This window comes from Elaeis guineensis, chromosome 3 (genome assembly GCF_000442705.2).
Source record: "Elaeis guineensis isolate ETL-2024a chromosome 3, EG11, whole genome shotgun sequence".
In the NCBI taxonomy this organism is placed as follows: Eukaryota; Viridiplantae; Streptophyta; class Magnoliopsida; order Arecales; family Arecaceae; genus Elaeis; species Elaeis guineensis.
The window spans coordinates 120,782,354-120,799,720 of record NC_025995.2 but is presented as its reverse complement, the minus strand read 5'-3'; the positions used below and the strand labels follow the sequence as shown (position 1 = coordinate 120,799,720).

General features: G+C 36.7%; 1 protein-coding gene across 1 annotated transcript; it reads right to left on the bottom strand.

Annotated features, from left to right (window-relative positions):
- Nucleotides 1–28: 28 nt before the first annotated feature.
- Nucleotides 29–9,052, bottom strand: LOC105040486 (ABC transporter C family member 8). Its single transcript, XM_010917036.4, has 13 exons — nt 8,851–9,052; nt 8,644–8,697; nt 6,255–8,200; nt 5,856–6,176; nt 5,632–5,718; nt 4,893–5,510; nt 3,610–3,774; nt 3,216–3,510; nt 2,851–3,065; nt 2,457–2,762; nt 1,954–2,017; nt 1,631–1,870; nt 29–519 (listed from the first exon to the last, which is right to left on the bottom strand). Exons 1-13 carry the CDS (start codon nt 9,038–9,040, stop codon nt 371–373), a joined length of 4,650 nt encoding a protein of 1,549 aa, XP_010915338.2. The 5' UTR covers nt 9,041–9,052; the 3' UTR covers nt 29–370.
- Nucleotides 9,053–17,367: the final 8,315 nt, after the last annotated feature.

The following is a 17,367-nucleotide window of genomic DNA, read 5'->3' as shown; positions in this document are numbered from 1 at the left end:
GATTTGGAGCCACTGATCCGAGTGCCACTTCCAAAAGTATCAATTGGGCTGTTAAGCTAGCCGTTTTGGCATTTTGTGACAAGTACACTTTCTGCACTTAAAATAGAAAAAACTGCCCTGGCTGCAATGTCAAGCAGTTAGTCTTTAAACAGTACAAGTATGACCTTTTGAATATAATACCCTGCCATAAATAAGATCAACATCTCACAAAATTCTTTCATGATCCATGATTTTTTTTATTACTAGCATTCACTTATTTTGTAGAGAGAATGAATGATGAAGCATGGAGACTTCTCTGGATCAAACTATACTCTTCAGTTGGCGAATTTTCAAAGGTTGGACCACCATATCATAATGGGACCTGTTTGTTTTATTCCCCTCTTAGGTCTCCGAAGATGGATGTGAGGGTATTGCTGGAGTTTCGCTTACAGTTGGACCAGTACTCTGCCACAAGCTTAGAAAAGGCTGAATTTTGGGTTTCCATTAGTTTAGAAGGCTTGTCATATTCTACAAGCTTTCCTGCAAACAGTAAAGGCATTAGTGGTGTAAGGATTGTGATCATCAAATGGAGCATTTCACCATACATAACATTCAAAATAATTTCATCTCCTATCTTGTCTTCAGATATATACTCTTGCAAGGCTAATGCATACCAACAACTTTACTTTTAATCTTTCTGAGAGAAATTTACTTTTTGTTCATCCATACTGATTACAAAGTAATTGTTGTTGACCCATCTTATATAATGTGTGAATAACAAATTCTTGTTGTTCACCTGCCTTAAGAAATTGTGCTTACAAAATGATAACTGCTTAAAGTTTTGTTTATAATTCAAGTATGGTGATTACTAGTAATGTGTCTCTTAATCTTAAGGTTTCAAATATATTTATGATGATTTGCAAGGGAGCCTGCTGATCGACTTGTCGCGGCTTGATGTGATGTATTATTTGAAAACTTCTCTTTATTTAATACAAAGCCAAGTCCATCTGTCAATGTTCTGTTTCTCTTTCCTAATTTTAGTATGTATGCATGAAACTCTTGATTATTTTTATCCCTAAAATATTTCATACATTTCATGTGGTTTGTCTTTTTGAGGAAACTTTTTTTTTTGAGGAAAGATTTTATGGTTTGTCATATCTTCCATTTGCAACCACTTTGTTTTGCTTCCAAATTCTTATATCTATCAATGTGGTCTATATCACCTCAGCTGCATTTTCTGATCGTGAATGGTTATCTTTACTTTGACTGTATGCAGCAGTATGGCATTTTGAGGCAGATTTCCAGTTTGTTCATTAGCAGTTAAATTTTGTTGGTGAACAACTTCATAGCAAATTGGCTGAGATAGACTTTTGGTTCTCAAATATAGCCAGTTAATTCTTCATGAACAACTATAGCATTTTTTACTGGGATTTGCAGAACTGCTAAATCAGCATTATTATTAATGGCCTACATATTTAGACAAGAGATTAATATTCTGTTTGAATTGGACTAGCTGGCGTGATATGTCCATGCCATGACATTTTGCAAATTTTGACCATAAAATAATGACCCTACAATTATCTGACAAATATTTGTTGACATTTGCACAAGGCTTTCTGAAAAAAATGTAGACAAAGGTGCTCAGACATACCATAAGAGAGGACCATGACCATGTCACTGTCCATAACAGTTGGGACTCTGTGCGCTACTGTAATCACTGTGCAGCTTGAAAATTCCTGCCTGATGACTCTCTGAAGTATCGCATCAGTTGCAGAATCAATGGAGGCAGTGGCTTCATCTAGAACAAGAACTCTGTTCTTACGAAGGAGCACGCGACCAAGACAGAAGAGTTGGCGCTGTCCAGTGCTCCAGTTTTCACCATCATCACTCACTGCCCAATTAGAAGACCATATGAACATTGGAGTGCCGCTTAAAAGAATAAAGAGCTTAGTATCTATGGATGAATTAATTCACCTGATGAATCAAGAAGAGCAGGTAGACTGCTAATAGTAGCCTTTAGTTGGCACTTCTCTAATGCCTGTGATAAACAAGTCGCATCAGATGATTGATATGACATTGGGAGTTCTCAAAAAAGACATCACAGTGAAAAGCAGAATTCAGCTTTAGACTGGAAAGAGTATAGCAATTATATGAGTTGGCATTTTTAGCATGTTACAGAAATTTACTGACCAATAAGATCTAGAAAATTATAGTATTTATGTGACCTAGTAGCAGTAGTTGTGATTATATTGACCTAAACTTTTGAGAAAGAAATTAAAGCACATACAAAATTTAGTAAAATTGCTGGTATACAACATTTCTTGAAAATAAATATTGGCAGCAATGGAACATGAATGTTTTCTGTGGTAAAATCTTATGTTCCTTGGTCATGATTCACCCTCTTATTTTAATCATAACATTGTGGAAGTATGTTAGCTACCCCTAACTAATTTGACAATATCATTTAAGTTGCTAACCTCCCATATTTCATGATCATTATGCAGACCGAGGGGATCCATGTTACTCCGGACACTACCCCTGAAAAGAGTTGGCTCTTGAGGAATAATACTAAGTTTCATTCTCAGGTCTTTCAGGCCAATGGAACATATGTCAAGATCATCGATAAGAATTCTGCCACCTGCTGGATCTACAAGGCGAAATAGTGCACTTATTAGAGTTGTTTTCCCACTTCCAGTCCTTCCAACAACCCCAACCTTGTTTCCAGCCGCAAAAGTGCAATTGATTCCTTTTAGTACCAAAGGAGCAGTCGGGCGATATTTTATCTGTCCATAAAGATGGTATTGTGAGTATATATCAGTTGGAATTGCTTTCTGACAGTACCTAAATCCAAATATTATTTCAGGCCCTCACTTTCAGTTCTTGCAAATCTATCCTTCCTTCATGGGGCCATGAAAGTGGAGGCCTTCTTTCACTGATTACTGCAGGAGGTTCAGATGGAATGTGCATATATTGCTTGATTCGTTCCACAGAGATGATGTAGTTTTCTAAGTAGGAGTAGAACCGTGTTAAAAACGCTTGGGTAGAAGAAAGTGTCAAAGCATAGGAAAGACAGAGACCCGAGAATCCTGAAACACATTCAAGTAAATTTGGTGATCGACTTTAAAGGATTATGTTTCAACTCACGACTTGAAGAAACATAGAAGTTGAAGGAACGCTACCAAACAAAAAAGGGTAAAGGAACAGCACTTGAAACCCAGAACTCATTATCACAGTACCTGGAGCGATAACTCCTCGAGGAATGAAAACAAGGAGAAGGGTTGAAGTAAACACAGTCAAGTTTTGGAGTGCTTCGACTCGTAGAAGCACCCATTCGAGTGCAGCAATGGTATGAAAGAACAGTGTTGCATCAGTGTCGATGAGCTGTAGATTTGTATGGATGAACTTCTCTGTCATTGCGAATGCCCGTATTGTTACCACACCGAGAGATGATTCTGATGCGTAATTCATAACTGGTGCTTTTGTTGTTCCGTTGATTCTTACCAGCTCCCTTGCTGAGGCTAGATAGTACCTCTTTGACATTTAAATATGTTTAAAGCCATATTAAATGATATATGAAATCCATGTATCCCAGTTTTCTGGATACTAGAGATAAATATAAACTTATATTACCTGTACATATATTGTTGCTATGATTACTGGAATTGCTACAATTAATACTTGCCATGTCACGGCAACCATAATTGTTATGGTTGATGCAATCTCAATCACAGCAGCCACTTCAAAAGCAAAGGAGAAAGGTATATCGAAGTCCAGAATACTCATATCCGAGGATGCCTGCATACCACAAACTTCAAAATGACTCCTCAACTAAACCAGAAGCTAAAATTTTTTGAGCAAATGAACCAGAAGTAAAACTTAAAAGATGTGTTCATGCACATTCTTAAAGTTTATTACCATGCCAAATACAAAGGTGATCCAATCAGAGAAAAGGATAGAAAATTTTTTTAACTTGCTGAACTTGATTTTCTGAATAAAATAGTAGAAAACAAGGCTATAAGCTTTGTATTTTCATTAATTTTCTGCTATTCATAGATTATGATATATATTATGGATAAAAAGTGGAGTCTATGCTCTTTGCTTTTACTCCTATGTCTCTCTCCAAGACTATAATGTACGTCATCCATTTATGCTAGTGATGTCCTCTTTATTTTAGTCAGATTCTTCTTATGCTAAAAAAGAAGCAGCAAGTTTTCTATTATTCTTTAGAAATCCACTTTTTTATTTGAATCTGATTTTCTTTCTGGTTAGAAGATGACGAAAACTTTCCACTTTTATGCGAGTGAAATCCAGTCTAAATCAAAATGGATTTCCCTCCAAATGATCAAAAATAATAAAATTATTTTATTTAAATTTGGACAGAAATTGGTTCTTCACTTCTATATCAATTTTATTCTCGGTCACATCATTGAAACTTTTTTCAGATTATTAGTTATAGCTTCACAAAATTTCAGTACTTGACTGAGTTCTAGATATAATGGATTTTTTCCTTGAAACTTATTCAGATCTATCTCCAGCGATCATGTTAGTTCACTACAAATCGGATGATCCTCCTAGACCAAAAGATGTGTTTATATTATTTCTGGATGTTATGCAAGTGTTGTATTGAGATCTAGGTAATGTAATGCCTATAAAACTTAGCTCTCTAATAGCTGCAGAATTCAGATAGTTAATTACATATGAAAGAATGTTAGCCTCTGCTCTTCCTATACGCATACGAAAAAATGAAATATCTACTATTATGATATAGTGCACTCATATAACATGCAAGGGCCAGATAAAATCTTATAAAATTTTCCAGAATAAACTGTTCTGCATTAACAGTGTATTTCTAAAGGTTAGCAGGAAATGTATCATAGGGTATTACACTGGTGATGAGACATGAAGAATCTTACCCGTGTTAAAATTCTACCAACAGGCGTTGAATCAAAGAACAACATGGGTGCCTTAACCACTGAATCAAGGAAACCAGAGAAGAATGCCTTTGATGCCCTCAGTCCAAGATGGGCTGCTACCCAAGTCCTTACATATGCAAAGAGACAGCTGATGATTGAAATTGCTGCATAAACTCCAACTAAAATTCCACTGCCTATGTTGTGTATTTGAACAGCTACCGCCAACCAATAGGTTGAGAGGCTTTGAAGCACTACAAAAGTAGTCTGAGCAAAAATAACTGAAGCAAGAAGTAAATGACCCTTTGAAACATGAAAATAATCTATGTATGGCTTCCATCCAAGATCTCCCACTTCTTTCTCTTCATCTTCTGTTAGCTGAACTGCCGAAGGGCCGTTGGCCGATATTTCTACCTCACTGCTCTGCTTTATAAGCTGCGATCCTCTAGACTCCAAATGATCTCGAGATGTTCTGTGCGTATGAACTTGCTTTTCATGATTCACAGAATCTATTGTTGTCATTGAGGACCGATGAGCATTAACAAGCTGTTCAAATGCTGTTCCTGACTTCAGAAGTTCCTCGTAAGTTCCCATCTGTGTAATTTGTCCATTTTCCATGACCTAGAAGAGCAAGTATCCGATATTATTCCTTGTCAAATACTTAGGAACAAAGTATGTAAGACAAGTTTTATCCAAAAAAGAAAAAGAAAAGAAAAAACTATGTAGGAGAAAGCTTCCTCACCAAAATTCTATCAGTTTCAGCAAGAAACTCGACTTGATGAGTCACAAGAATGACGGTCTTTTTCGCTAGAGCAGTCATAACACAATCCTGCAAGTATTTTCTGGTACAATCAAACTCATAGCAAGAAATGTCTAGTTGAACACATAAACTGAGCCTGCACACAGGTAGAAATGAAATAGTGCTCTAAACTTTGGACCGGCATGCACAAAATGGTGCTTTCTTACATGGAACAAGATTGCAGCTGTATGCGCATCAACTGCACTGAAGGGGTCATCTAGGAGGTAGGTATCTGCATCATTGTAGACAGCTCTCGCAAGCTGAATCCTTTGCTTCTGTCCTCCACTCATGTTTAATCCTCTCTGTCCTATTTCTGTAAGGTCTCCATGATCAAAGTTCTCGATGTCCTTGTCCAGCGCACAGGCTTTGATGGCCTTCTCATAGCGTTCCTTGTTCATTGGCTTCCCATAGAGTATGTTGTCGCGAATCGTCCCACTTTGGATCCAGGATGTCTGGGAAACATACGCAGTGGAACCAAAGACCTCAACCTGTGATGCAACAAGAATGTCAGAATAATGTAGTTATAGTTCAAATATTAAGCACTTCTTCATTGTTTAACAGCTCACCAAACCCGAGAGTTTAGGTATTTCCCCAAGTATGGCACTTAGCAGGGATGATTTTCCAGCACCAACAGGTCCACAAACTGCTACTTTCTCTCCTCTTCTTATGCTAAAACTAACACTCTTCAGTGTAGGAATTGCTGCACTTGGCTCCCAGCTAAAAACCCCGCCATGTACTTTAACACTTTGATCTGAATTCTGTGCAGGGCTTCGTTTCACATCCTCCTCATTGATCTCTTCTTCTAGTAGGAATATGCTGATGCGGTCTAATGATACCTTAACTTGGATCATCACTGAAAGAACTTCGGGCAGCATTCTCACAGGCTCTGCCATAACTCGCAAAGTCGCCATAACTGTGAAAATGGTACTAGCATTTAAAGGAGCAGTTCTCATAGCTGCTGTTCCACCAAAGATCACCGCTGTAACAATTGTGGGGCACATCCAATATAAAGCAGTTCCATAGGACTTCTTAATCTGGGTTTCTCTCAACCAATGGAACTCCACATCTCTTAGAGACTCGATCGTTTTCCTGAACTTCTCCTCCCATGATTGTAATTTGATGATCTTCATATTGTTCAAGACTTCAGATGTGGCTCTCAGTCTCTCATCTTGGGCCACCATGAACTTTGCTTGGTAGTCCTGCAACGTCTTTGCCAATGGAATATTAATGATAGCACAGATGGTTAGAGGAATTAGACCCGGAAGAGCCCCTAAACCGACTGTTCCAAAGACAGTGGCTACAGAAAGCAGCAGTTGGAGTGGCATGCTCCATGCCATGTGAAACCACCAAGGAAAATCACCAAGTCTATATGCATCAACCGCAATGTAGTTAACAATTTCCCCAGTAGCATGCCTTCTTCTTGCCTGGCTCGAAAGCTTCAGCTGCTTTTGAAAGATCGCCGCCATAAGAGCTGATCGCATCTTCATCCCAAACCTCCTCGAACCGAAAAACCAATGCCTTTGAGACAAAGATTCTACAAGCTTTGTAACTACCAAGCAACCTACTAACAAGATGGCCATGTAGGTATCTCTCTCCCCGCGATAAGAGGACCACACAAATGCGTAAAGTAGTAGTGGTGCAGAGGCTGTGGCGACTGTCTTTAGCAATGCATAGACACCTGTCAAGAAAATTTCCTTCGAGTAGCACTTAGCTAATGCCAAGGAAACCAAGTTGCTAGTCTTTGATTTGCTCTGACTCTGAAGATCCCAGACTGTTTTAAATGTTTGATAAGCTTGTTGTGCCCCATCTTCTGAATCTAAAGGTGGGATGTCATTATGATTTAATGGTTTGGAGTAGCCTACATGCAGTAGAGGATTCAACCAAGAGAACGTCAAGCGACTAAACAGACCAGCTTTGCCCAAGTTGTTAAACTTCCCACTTTCTTGATTCAACAAGGGCTGGAACAAATCATCTTTTGAGGGGTTTTGATGAACAATGTTTTGAAGAATGAGTCTGAAGGCACAGATGAGGAGTAACAAGTTTACAGGCCATGATATCATATCAAGGATCATGAGGCTGGAATGGTCTCTAACCAGAATTTCCAAGTTATATGCAGAGATGAGAATTGAGGATGATGCCCACCAGACTAGACTTACAGCTCTAACATAATTGGTTGGTCGAATGTTCAAGGAAACTGTTAAAGCCAACCAGTTTATCCCCCTAACAAAGTAGAGCGCCAATTCCCCATGCATAACTCTATATTCTCCCCAGGATAAAACCAATACACCAGCACAGAGATATGCAATGCCAGTCACTGCACAACATACTGAAACCGTGATGAAATCCCAGGGCCTAATCCGGTTTCCATGAGAATATTGTCTTCTCAAACAAGCCATTAGTAATCCCAGACAATAGATAAGGAGGAAAGAAAGATTTAGAAAATCTATTAAACTTCTCTGAGTGCAGGAAGATCCCAAATCGAATTCTCCATTGCAAATTGGAAGGAACCATCCTGCAATCCAAGGAAAAACAATAAAAAAGAGAAAAAAAATGGAACAGACGAGTATTCTTTAAAAAGAGAGCGAGAGAGGGAAAAAAAGTAGGACGAACAGAGAAAGACCAAAGACCACAGTCCATACCAACTCTAGCAAGCATGAAGGAAACTATGATTAATCGTTAGAGAAAGAAAAAGAACTTCAAGTTTAAAGGAAATAAAATACTCCAAAAAGAGTTTTCTTTCTTTCTTTCTTTCTTTCTTTCTTTCTTTCTTTTTTGATAATAAGGGTGGCCAAAAAAAACCAGCCAACTTTATTAAAAGAGAAGAACGGTACAGACATAATTAAAGTACTTGGAGACACAGCTCAAGTGCAACAGCTGTAAGAGTCTATGTCTACACTTGCAACAACACCAATGGAAAGGAAAACAAACCAAACAATGGAGACAAAGAAAGCCAACCTTGAAGCTGTGGTGCCGAAGTCAGTCCCTGGGAGATGGTTTCTGGAGCAGAAACTGAAACAGAAGCAGCAAACTCAGACATAGAAGACTGAACAGGAAAAAATTAAGCAAAATGTTGAAAAGAAATTTGATGAAAAACCCATACAAAAGATTGCTCCAATATATATATACACACACACACAAACATAAGGCTATGGAAAAGGAAACCTTGCAAAGTACTCAGAGAAACCATCTCGAGGAGATCTCTTCTGCCTTGCGCTTCTGTTCCTCTTGCCCCTTGACCCAAGTGCGGAAATAATAGGAGAGGAGGCGGGATCTTCTGGGCTGCTAACAAGCGGAAATATAGCATGCTAGGCCAGCCGTTGCCCAAAAGGGCCAAAGGGCGCCATTGCCACATGTCATATGGTGATTGGTGTCTCACACTACAACCCCATAGAGAATTATTGGCTTAGGACCATCCGAAGAAAAGTATCATCCATTATCAGAAAAAGATTCGCTGGTATCCAAGTTTGGTTGAACAATTTGAATAGAAAAAAATTCACTGCTGGCATGATAATTCTTGCTGTTTTAAATGGAAATTGATTCGTTCTTTTTTTGAATAATATGATAATTTTTTATTGGATGGTCCAAAATCTAGGTGGTAAAATGGTCAAACCAATAATTTCTCCATCACATACCGTATCAACTCGTCAATTACACCAATAATCTTATGTAGAGTGACTCATTGCATTTAATGAAAAGATTGATTTATCTGCTCTGTTTTTCTCGTTGTCACGTAGCAGCGAAGAAATTATTCCCTACGCTATATGCACCGTATCATCCATCCATGCAACCAATTACAAGAAGTCATTACTGTAGACCCTACTCATTAAGCTCTTATCTTGGTGCACCGCTGCAGGAACCAGCAGCTGTACATGATACATGGGTGCACGGCCATGCCGTATGATGTAGGGAATATTTTCTCCGAACAGCGCCGCTTCATCCCATATGGTCAGTGTTTTGGCTCCATGAACGTCGCATGAATCCAATAGCTAGTGGACAACGTTATGGACCACTGCATACGCATATATATACATCCAAACTGTCACATTTGTTCAAATTATACTACTCAGTGGCATATATATAACAATAAAAATTATGAAACTATGATGCTACGATAGCGACTGTAAAATTGTATTGTAGGAAGGTGCAGACAGATAGATCCAATCATTTGAAGAGATGTTTGATTGAGAGAAGTGAAGGTCTGGAATCAGAATCGGAATGGATGACTTCCATTCCAACTATTTGGTTGGGAGGAATCCCATTCCAGTTCTGATTCCATTCCAGTTCTGATTCCGATTTCGATGTGGAATCAGAATGAATCAATCTATATAGAACTCAATCCTAATTTCGATTCCGATTCTGATCATGAACCAAACGCTTTAAGGGATTTGACCATTTCGATTCTAATTTTAAGTCATTTTGATTCTTATTTTCATTCTGATTTTGGTTATGAACCAAATGCCCTCTTGCTACCATACGGGTTGGTCACGCATGTGAAGTACTCCCCTTTTTTTTTTTTTTTCTAATACATGTAAGTACGTACTCTTGTTCGCCAGAAATATTCTCTGGCGCCTTTCATTTGAAAATTACTTGGGTTCAAGCCATGGACCATTGAAACCAGCTAGTAGTCGCAACTCTTTGATTTTGAACAACTCAAAATCTACGTAGTCGGCGACTTTTGTATGTACTTCCGTTGGTGGGACCATTGAAACTGCACCATAATAGTATCAATTGTTCAAATCTGTAAAGTTTATAGAAACTTTTGATTGTTACCATAATAGTATCAATTGTTCAAATCTGTAAAGTTTACAGGAACTTTTGATTGTTTCTCTTTCAGGCTCAAATTCCAGCCATTCATTTAGGCTAGTTCGGTTGACTTGACAAATTAATGGTTGGTCTCAAAAAATGAAGAAAATAGATAGGACTGCATAGACACGGAAGGAAGAACTTTTCCCCTCTTTATTCTTTTTTTCCTGCGATTTTGTTATTCTGTCATGCAGTTCGAGTCCAACAATGCCACACCATCAAACAGTACCATCAATAATTTGCAGCAATAATAACTACGATCACATGCCAAACTGATGCACACAGGGCTCTAGACTCGCGGTAGAGACGGGGAATAGGTTAAAAATTCGGATTGGATCCCTTCCGTAAGCCACGGATCGGGATTCCTTTCCTCACTTCCTACTTTTTTGGAAGTACTGTAGAGCTACCAATACACTATCGTCAAGGTGGTTGAACGTATGGGAGGGAAAGATTTACAAAAAAAAAAAAAACATCTGTTGGTGGACCAAGTGTTGCACTGGTATATGTTCGACTTGATGTGCTTGAAGCATAATGCTTTAAAAAATGGACAGCAAATAATACACCATCCACGGTTGCACCAGACCAAATCATCTCCTCTCCCATAAAGATAAGTATGGGTCAAGTGTGACACCGGTACATGTTTGACTTGATGAGCTCGGAGCATAACGCTTTCAGTGGGCTTGATTTTATGATTACGTGGTTATATACTGGATAACTGTGTATCCCAAATTTAATTTCATCCCCTGGTCCGAGGCGAGGTCCTTTGAATAGTCTCCTACCATACACAAGATACTATGGGTTAGTTCTCTTAACAATAACGAAAATCCTTCCTAAAAGAGCAGACATTAACCCTATAATAATTTTACGAAATTACTTATAATCTATCATGCATGTTACATATATGATGCTGTTGATATGATAATGTGAATGTCGTGATGATTTCTTAATATATACAGGATATTGTCGCTTGATGATTTGAAAGACCTTCAGCTATATATCGCAATGATTCCTTCTCTACCACTTGAGGATGATCCCTATAGAAAACGAATGCTACTAGAAGTTATTAATTATGCGGGTATGCATCATGTGACAGGATGTGCACAAGTTTTTTTTTTCTTTTTTTGTTGAAACCAGCTAGGACATTGTCGCCTGATGATTTGAAAAACCTTCACCTATATCTCAATGATTCCTTCTCTACTACTTAAAGATGATGTCTCTATAGACAATGAATGCTACTGGAAGTTATTATAATTATGTGAGTATACACCGTGCGACAGGATGTGTACAAGTTTTTTTTTTTTTTTTCTTCTTCTTTTGTTGAAACAGCTACATTATGAAGTACAAGATACAGCCAAAAGTATCTGACAGCATCAGATTGTTAAGCGGACACATCCAAACGTGTCCAAATGACATATAGCTTTAAAGTACCCCAGATAACCTAACATCAGCCAATTTAATTTGATGGGAATCATAGGTAATAATATTGAAATAGGAATTCGAGGCAAGTATTTGCACCCGACGTGGCAAGTGTGTTGAACCATTCTAGAGGACAGGAACCAACAAATTAAACTGTCCTTGAGGCTCTTTCTGACTAGCGGACCCAAATGAACCACTGTTGTTTCAGAACTACCCTGATAATACATCCTATATCATCCTGGAACTAACATTATTTCCTGTGACGTTGTATCAATGGCACGGCAAAAGTAACGAGTTTCAGATTTCTTTCTTTAAAAACAAGTATCAAAATGTTCACAAGAGTAGGGATATGAATCCTGAAAGATAAAAACTCCAAAAGAAATTGAGTGGGAAATATATGCTTTAGGTCAACATAAGATACGATGGCTTGCATTTTAGTGGTGATCACTCCATTTTAATGGTGCAAGTTGGGGACCTATAGATCATATAGCCATAAAAGAACTGGCTGGAAAACATGCAAAACTCTTCCCATGCAATAAGATTCTAAAGCCGTAAGCTGCTATCTCAGCAGACAGGTTGGGAAACAAATATAAAAAAGATTTGGTTGAAATTTTCTCAGAAGCAAAAGAAAGTTTGAGAGAAGGGACCGTCACAAACTCTCAATAGACTTGAGAAATTATCATGAGGAGCAGCCACTAAAAGAAAAATTGATGTCTCAAATGGAGTGGATGGCTTGTTGTAGTAGTTTTCTTGCTGACCAAGGTTAGTTTCTGCAAGAAAACAGGAAATTAAAAAAATCCTGGGCAACTATTCTTTATTCTAATCTGCTTTCATTAATCGTTTTTAGCAGTCAATCTGCTTTCATTAACCAGTCATTTTCCCAGATTGCCAGTTTTCCGGACATCTCCATGGAAAAAAACAATGTATGATAGGAACCAAAAACATTAGATAAAATCTGTGCCATTCTTTCCTCGAAACAATATCAGTGCCTTTCGTGGACAGATTCGCCGTCACCTTGGATTTCTTACAAATAGCAACATCAGCTTGCTTGGATTCATGCGAAAAAGTATGGCAAAGTTAAGGAAGGGGTCGATGCAGCGGAGGTCGGGTTCCTCACGTCTCCGACGACGGCCATAGTTTTATATAGAATAACAGCCACTGGCTAAATTTGTGGTCAGCGATCACTGCTTTTTTTCTTATTTTTATTTTTAAAGTACGACATAGGTCACTGGATAGGAGCCCCATTGCCGTAAGCAAACAAAATCTTGGATGGCTAGTTATGAAATTTTATAAATTATGCAAAAATCAAAGGGGTGTTTGATTTGCGATCAAAATTAAAATGAGAATAGAAATCGGAATGATTTGAAATCAGAATCGGAATGATCAAATCTTTCGAAGCGTTTGGTTCGTGATCGAAATCGAGATCGAAATCGGAATTAGAATAAAAAATTGAATCTATAGAGGAGAATAGGGATTGAGTTCTATATAGATTAAGTCATTCCCATTTCACTCCAGAATCGGAATTGGAATGGGACTCCTCCCAACCAAACGATTAGAATGGAAATCATCCATTCCGATTTCGATTCCGGACCTCCACTCTCTCTCATCAAACACCTCTTAAATATTAGAGAAATGATTGAGAGAAAACTATAAAAAAAAAAAAGATTGAGAGTAAACTCCGTAAGAATTCAGATGGATGCATCTGATTGCATGCAATAAGCAGTCGACCCCAAAGATGATATACTATATTTTTCTCTTACTTCCACTTCGAATCCAGATGCATCTGATTGCATGCAATAAGCAAGTCGACATCTATCTTTTTCTCTTGCTTCCACTTTCCTTTGATTTTGGAGGTGTTAGATGGTGAAGTCACGTCCTATTAAAATACTGAAAGAAGCAGTAAAAATAAACACAAACAAATAAAAAGTGAGATAAAGATAGGAATATAAATAATTTAAACCAACAAAAATAATAAATATAGTTCTTATCAAACTGAACAAAAATTATTTATATATGCCCCTTGCCTTTTATTTTTAAATGAAAAAAGTATCTAAGGGATAGTTCTAACTCTCTGTTAGTTTTTTTCTGTTATATTGTTAGGATTTAGGTTTTATAATTTTATTCTTATTATAGAGATAGAAGGATGAGATATTAGAAATTTTTTTTATAATTAATTGTTTCCTATCGTGATTAATAAAAGACACATATGGAGATTTTATCCAAGGGCATATGGAGATTTTAATTCTCGGTCCGTATGATGCTTCATTCTTAATTTTCTTTTGGATTTCTGTATCTTTGCTAAATTTTGAGGGACCTTTTAGAATAAAATATGCTAGTCGTTCTTATGCCACTTGCAACTATTGAGTTGATATATATTGGAAAGAACAAAACGTCCAGATTTTTTTAAACAAATATTTGTTTATTGTGATTGTGGTCTTGAAAGACTTTTTGATGACAGGTTTTTTTTATATAAATATAATCTTTTATCAAAATTTGGAAGAGTTTAATTGAAGGTTAGAAACATCCTAAATAATTTATTTGAAGGTTGATTCTTTAAGCACTCCTATAAATAGATTTTTCTACAAGTTGTCTACATCCTCTCGCCAACTTTCTATGAGCTAAGTTTGTTTTCTTCTTTTTATTTTCTTCTGCTTTGTTTCATCTATAAGACTGTAATATAATATTTGAAGAACTTTCTCTTCTCCACTTTAATTTTTTATACCTTTAATAAGATTCGGCTGACTATCTCCATCTCCCTTTCATTCAAATAAAGAAAACTAAAAAATGAATTGAATCCTTCCTTCAGCTTGATACTATAAAATGAGATTTTAATGGATACTAAAACCTTTTGGAATCCTTCGCTAGTTTGGAACTAATTATAGTATTTATAGAAATATATATTGAGTACCAATTTATTAAATAAATAAATAAATAAATAAAATAAGATCAAAATTTTATCAGGTTTTTGGCAATCCTACATTTTTTGAAGTGCCAATTTTGTTAGCACTCTAGTTCATCAGATAGCTAATGGCAGGCTTTTTTTTATATTTTTATTTTTTTATTTTTAATATTAAAAATTTATAATTTTAATATTAAAAATTATATTATAAAGACAATAATAAGTTAGAATTATTTTAAATGACCGATCATTAGTATTAGCTCAGCGAGTTGATATTCTTGTTCTTAAAAAATTTGCCAAACTTGACATGACCGGAACACCATGATGATAAGATCTAGTAATAATTGGTAGGACTACTACAAATATAACTTCACATCTAACCATCCAGCACGTCCCATCCATAATGTCATTCTAGGACGCAAATGCCAACTAGTCTCAAAATTTCTTGTTGAAAAGGGCTGTCATTGTTTGGTCTGCCATCCTCCACTGTCTATCATGGAGTGACCGCTTAACCAAAGGCCTGGTACTAGCACGGAAACCAACAAAAGGGCTAGTGATGTGAATAGATTATTTTATGACCTTTTGAAATTCGTATGGGTCATCAGGCTAACCGGGGAGCTTACGAAAATACCCCACACATGCTTCTCAAACTTCACCTCAGAACGTTCATAGGCTAACCCTAACCCTCAGAATTCCAGAGCAAACACGGTTTAAGTTGGGTTTGGTTGGCTCTAGCCTCTAGTCTTTTAGATTTGAGTTATCTTATAGATGCTTTAATGAGTTGGCTAGAAACCTGATCAAAGAAATGGGGGTTATGCAGTGGCTGGAGGCTTCTCATGTAGATTGGGTTGGAGGATTATGATTGCATCCTTTGTGCCAAAGAAGAATTCATCCTCCTTCTCATCTATCCACGGGTGGATCATTCTCTATATAAATCTCAAAACACTCCAAACTCTTTTATATGCTTGCATATATCTGAAGTAGTGGATGATCCAATGGTTAGTAGCATGAAGAAAAATGACTCCCTCCATGCGAAGGATACAACTATGAGGCATCACTCATATGCTTCAGTTGGATCAAGCTGAGCCTTCATTTTTTTTTTTCTTTTCTTTTTGTTTTTGGTTGCTACCTTTTTTTAAACCTTCAAGCAGTATTTGAACTCCATGCCCCTGGTAAAACAAGTAAATATTCTACCAGAAATAGGTAATTTAGCACTTTGCGTTGCATGTGTCAGGCAAGGTTTAGCTGATGAAGCCAAGTTATGGTCCTAAAACACTTAGGTTAAAGGTGCCCTTGGGCCAAGATAGAATGGAAGTCCTGTTGAAAAAGCCCATGATTGTCGCTCCTACAGGCTACAATGCATGCTCTAAATTATCCAAGTCACATGGTTGGCTCTTTCTTTCTTTTGCTGTGATATCGAGTCAATTTTCATTTCTAGAATCTAATGATCCTTTGTTTTTATTGGTCGATGTAGAATGCTAAAACCCAATCCATAGAGGATATATCTGTTGACAGAGATCTTGAGCTATCTTGCTACATTTGTAAACGAACGGCCTTTTCCATATTTTGCTACTTTTTCATTATTGTTCACTTATATCAATATCCTGTACAACACAAATTAAATTTAACCTTTAGTCTTGTGACCACTTTTAATTTCAATAGAAAGAATGTTCGCGCAACGTTCACATCGGTATCTTTACATGAACTAGATTATTCAATATTGGAGCAGCGAATCTTTTGAAAGGGCAAGTCAGCTATTTCTTTTTTTATTTTAAAAAATAAACAAGAATATACCAATCCTTCAAATCCAATTTCGAATCTTCTCTAATTTTTAAATTTTATTTTATTTTCGATTCCAATTTTAGTTTCAAATCAAACATCTAAAAAAATATGATCATTTCTTTCTCATCCTAATTTTGATTCCAATATATCATCAGTATTGTTCCGTTGCAGCCTAACTCTGCCACAAGCTTGGTGAAGAAAGAGTTATTTTTTAAAAAAAATCAAATAGATCTTCACTTTTAGCCATTAGTTGACGTACACCACTTGTAATTTCGCACATGCAAATGCCTTAATAAATTGATTCTGCACCGTAAAAAGCATGCAAATAATTAAAATTTTATGATATAAAATAATTAAAATTTAAAAAATACTTATATATATAGAGAGAGAGAGGAATAATTGACTAGCAAGAAGGAATAGGATCTTTTTGTTAATAGTTTGGCCTTCAACCTATTAAACAGGGAAAAAGATCCAAAATATACTAAGTTTTATACAATATGTCGGAGATATTCTTGATGAGAAGATTTTTTCTCATATCTGGCTTGTGGTACTTGGGGTTCAAAATTTAAACAGTTCAAAGACAACTTATCATTTCAAGACGCGCAATCTTCGACCTCAATTCTATAAGTAATAAAAAATGTTGCTTCTATTTTTCAAGAAGCCACAAAACATCCAAATCATTTATCCTTTTCAAAACCCAAATCCTGTAATTTTCAAAATCCAAATCTTGTTGCCAAAGTGTTTGTATTTCAAATCCTGAACTCTTCAATACATATCAC

Bases quoted from the DNA above. Each gene is read 5' to 3' on its own strand.
- LOC105040486 (XM_010917036.4), bottom strand. From the start codon at position 9,040: ATGTGGCAATGGCGCCCTTTGGCCCTTTTGGGCAACGGCTGGCCTAGC. The intron at 5,511-5,631 runs GTGAGGAAGCTT...TTGCTCTTCTAG, and splicing joins CTGAAACTGATAGAATTTTG to GTCATGGAAAATGGACAAAT. The intron at 3,775-4,892 runs GTAAGATTCTTC...TGTGGTATGCAG, and splicing joins TTGGTAGAATTTTAACACGG to GCATCCTCGGATATGAGTAT.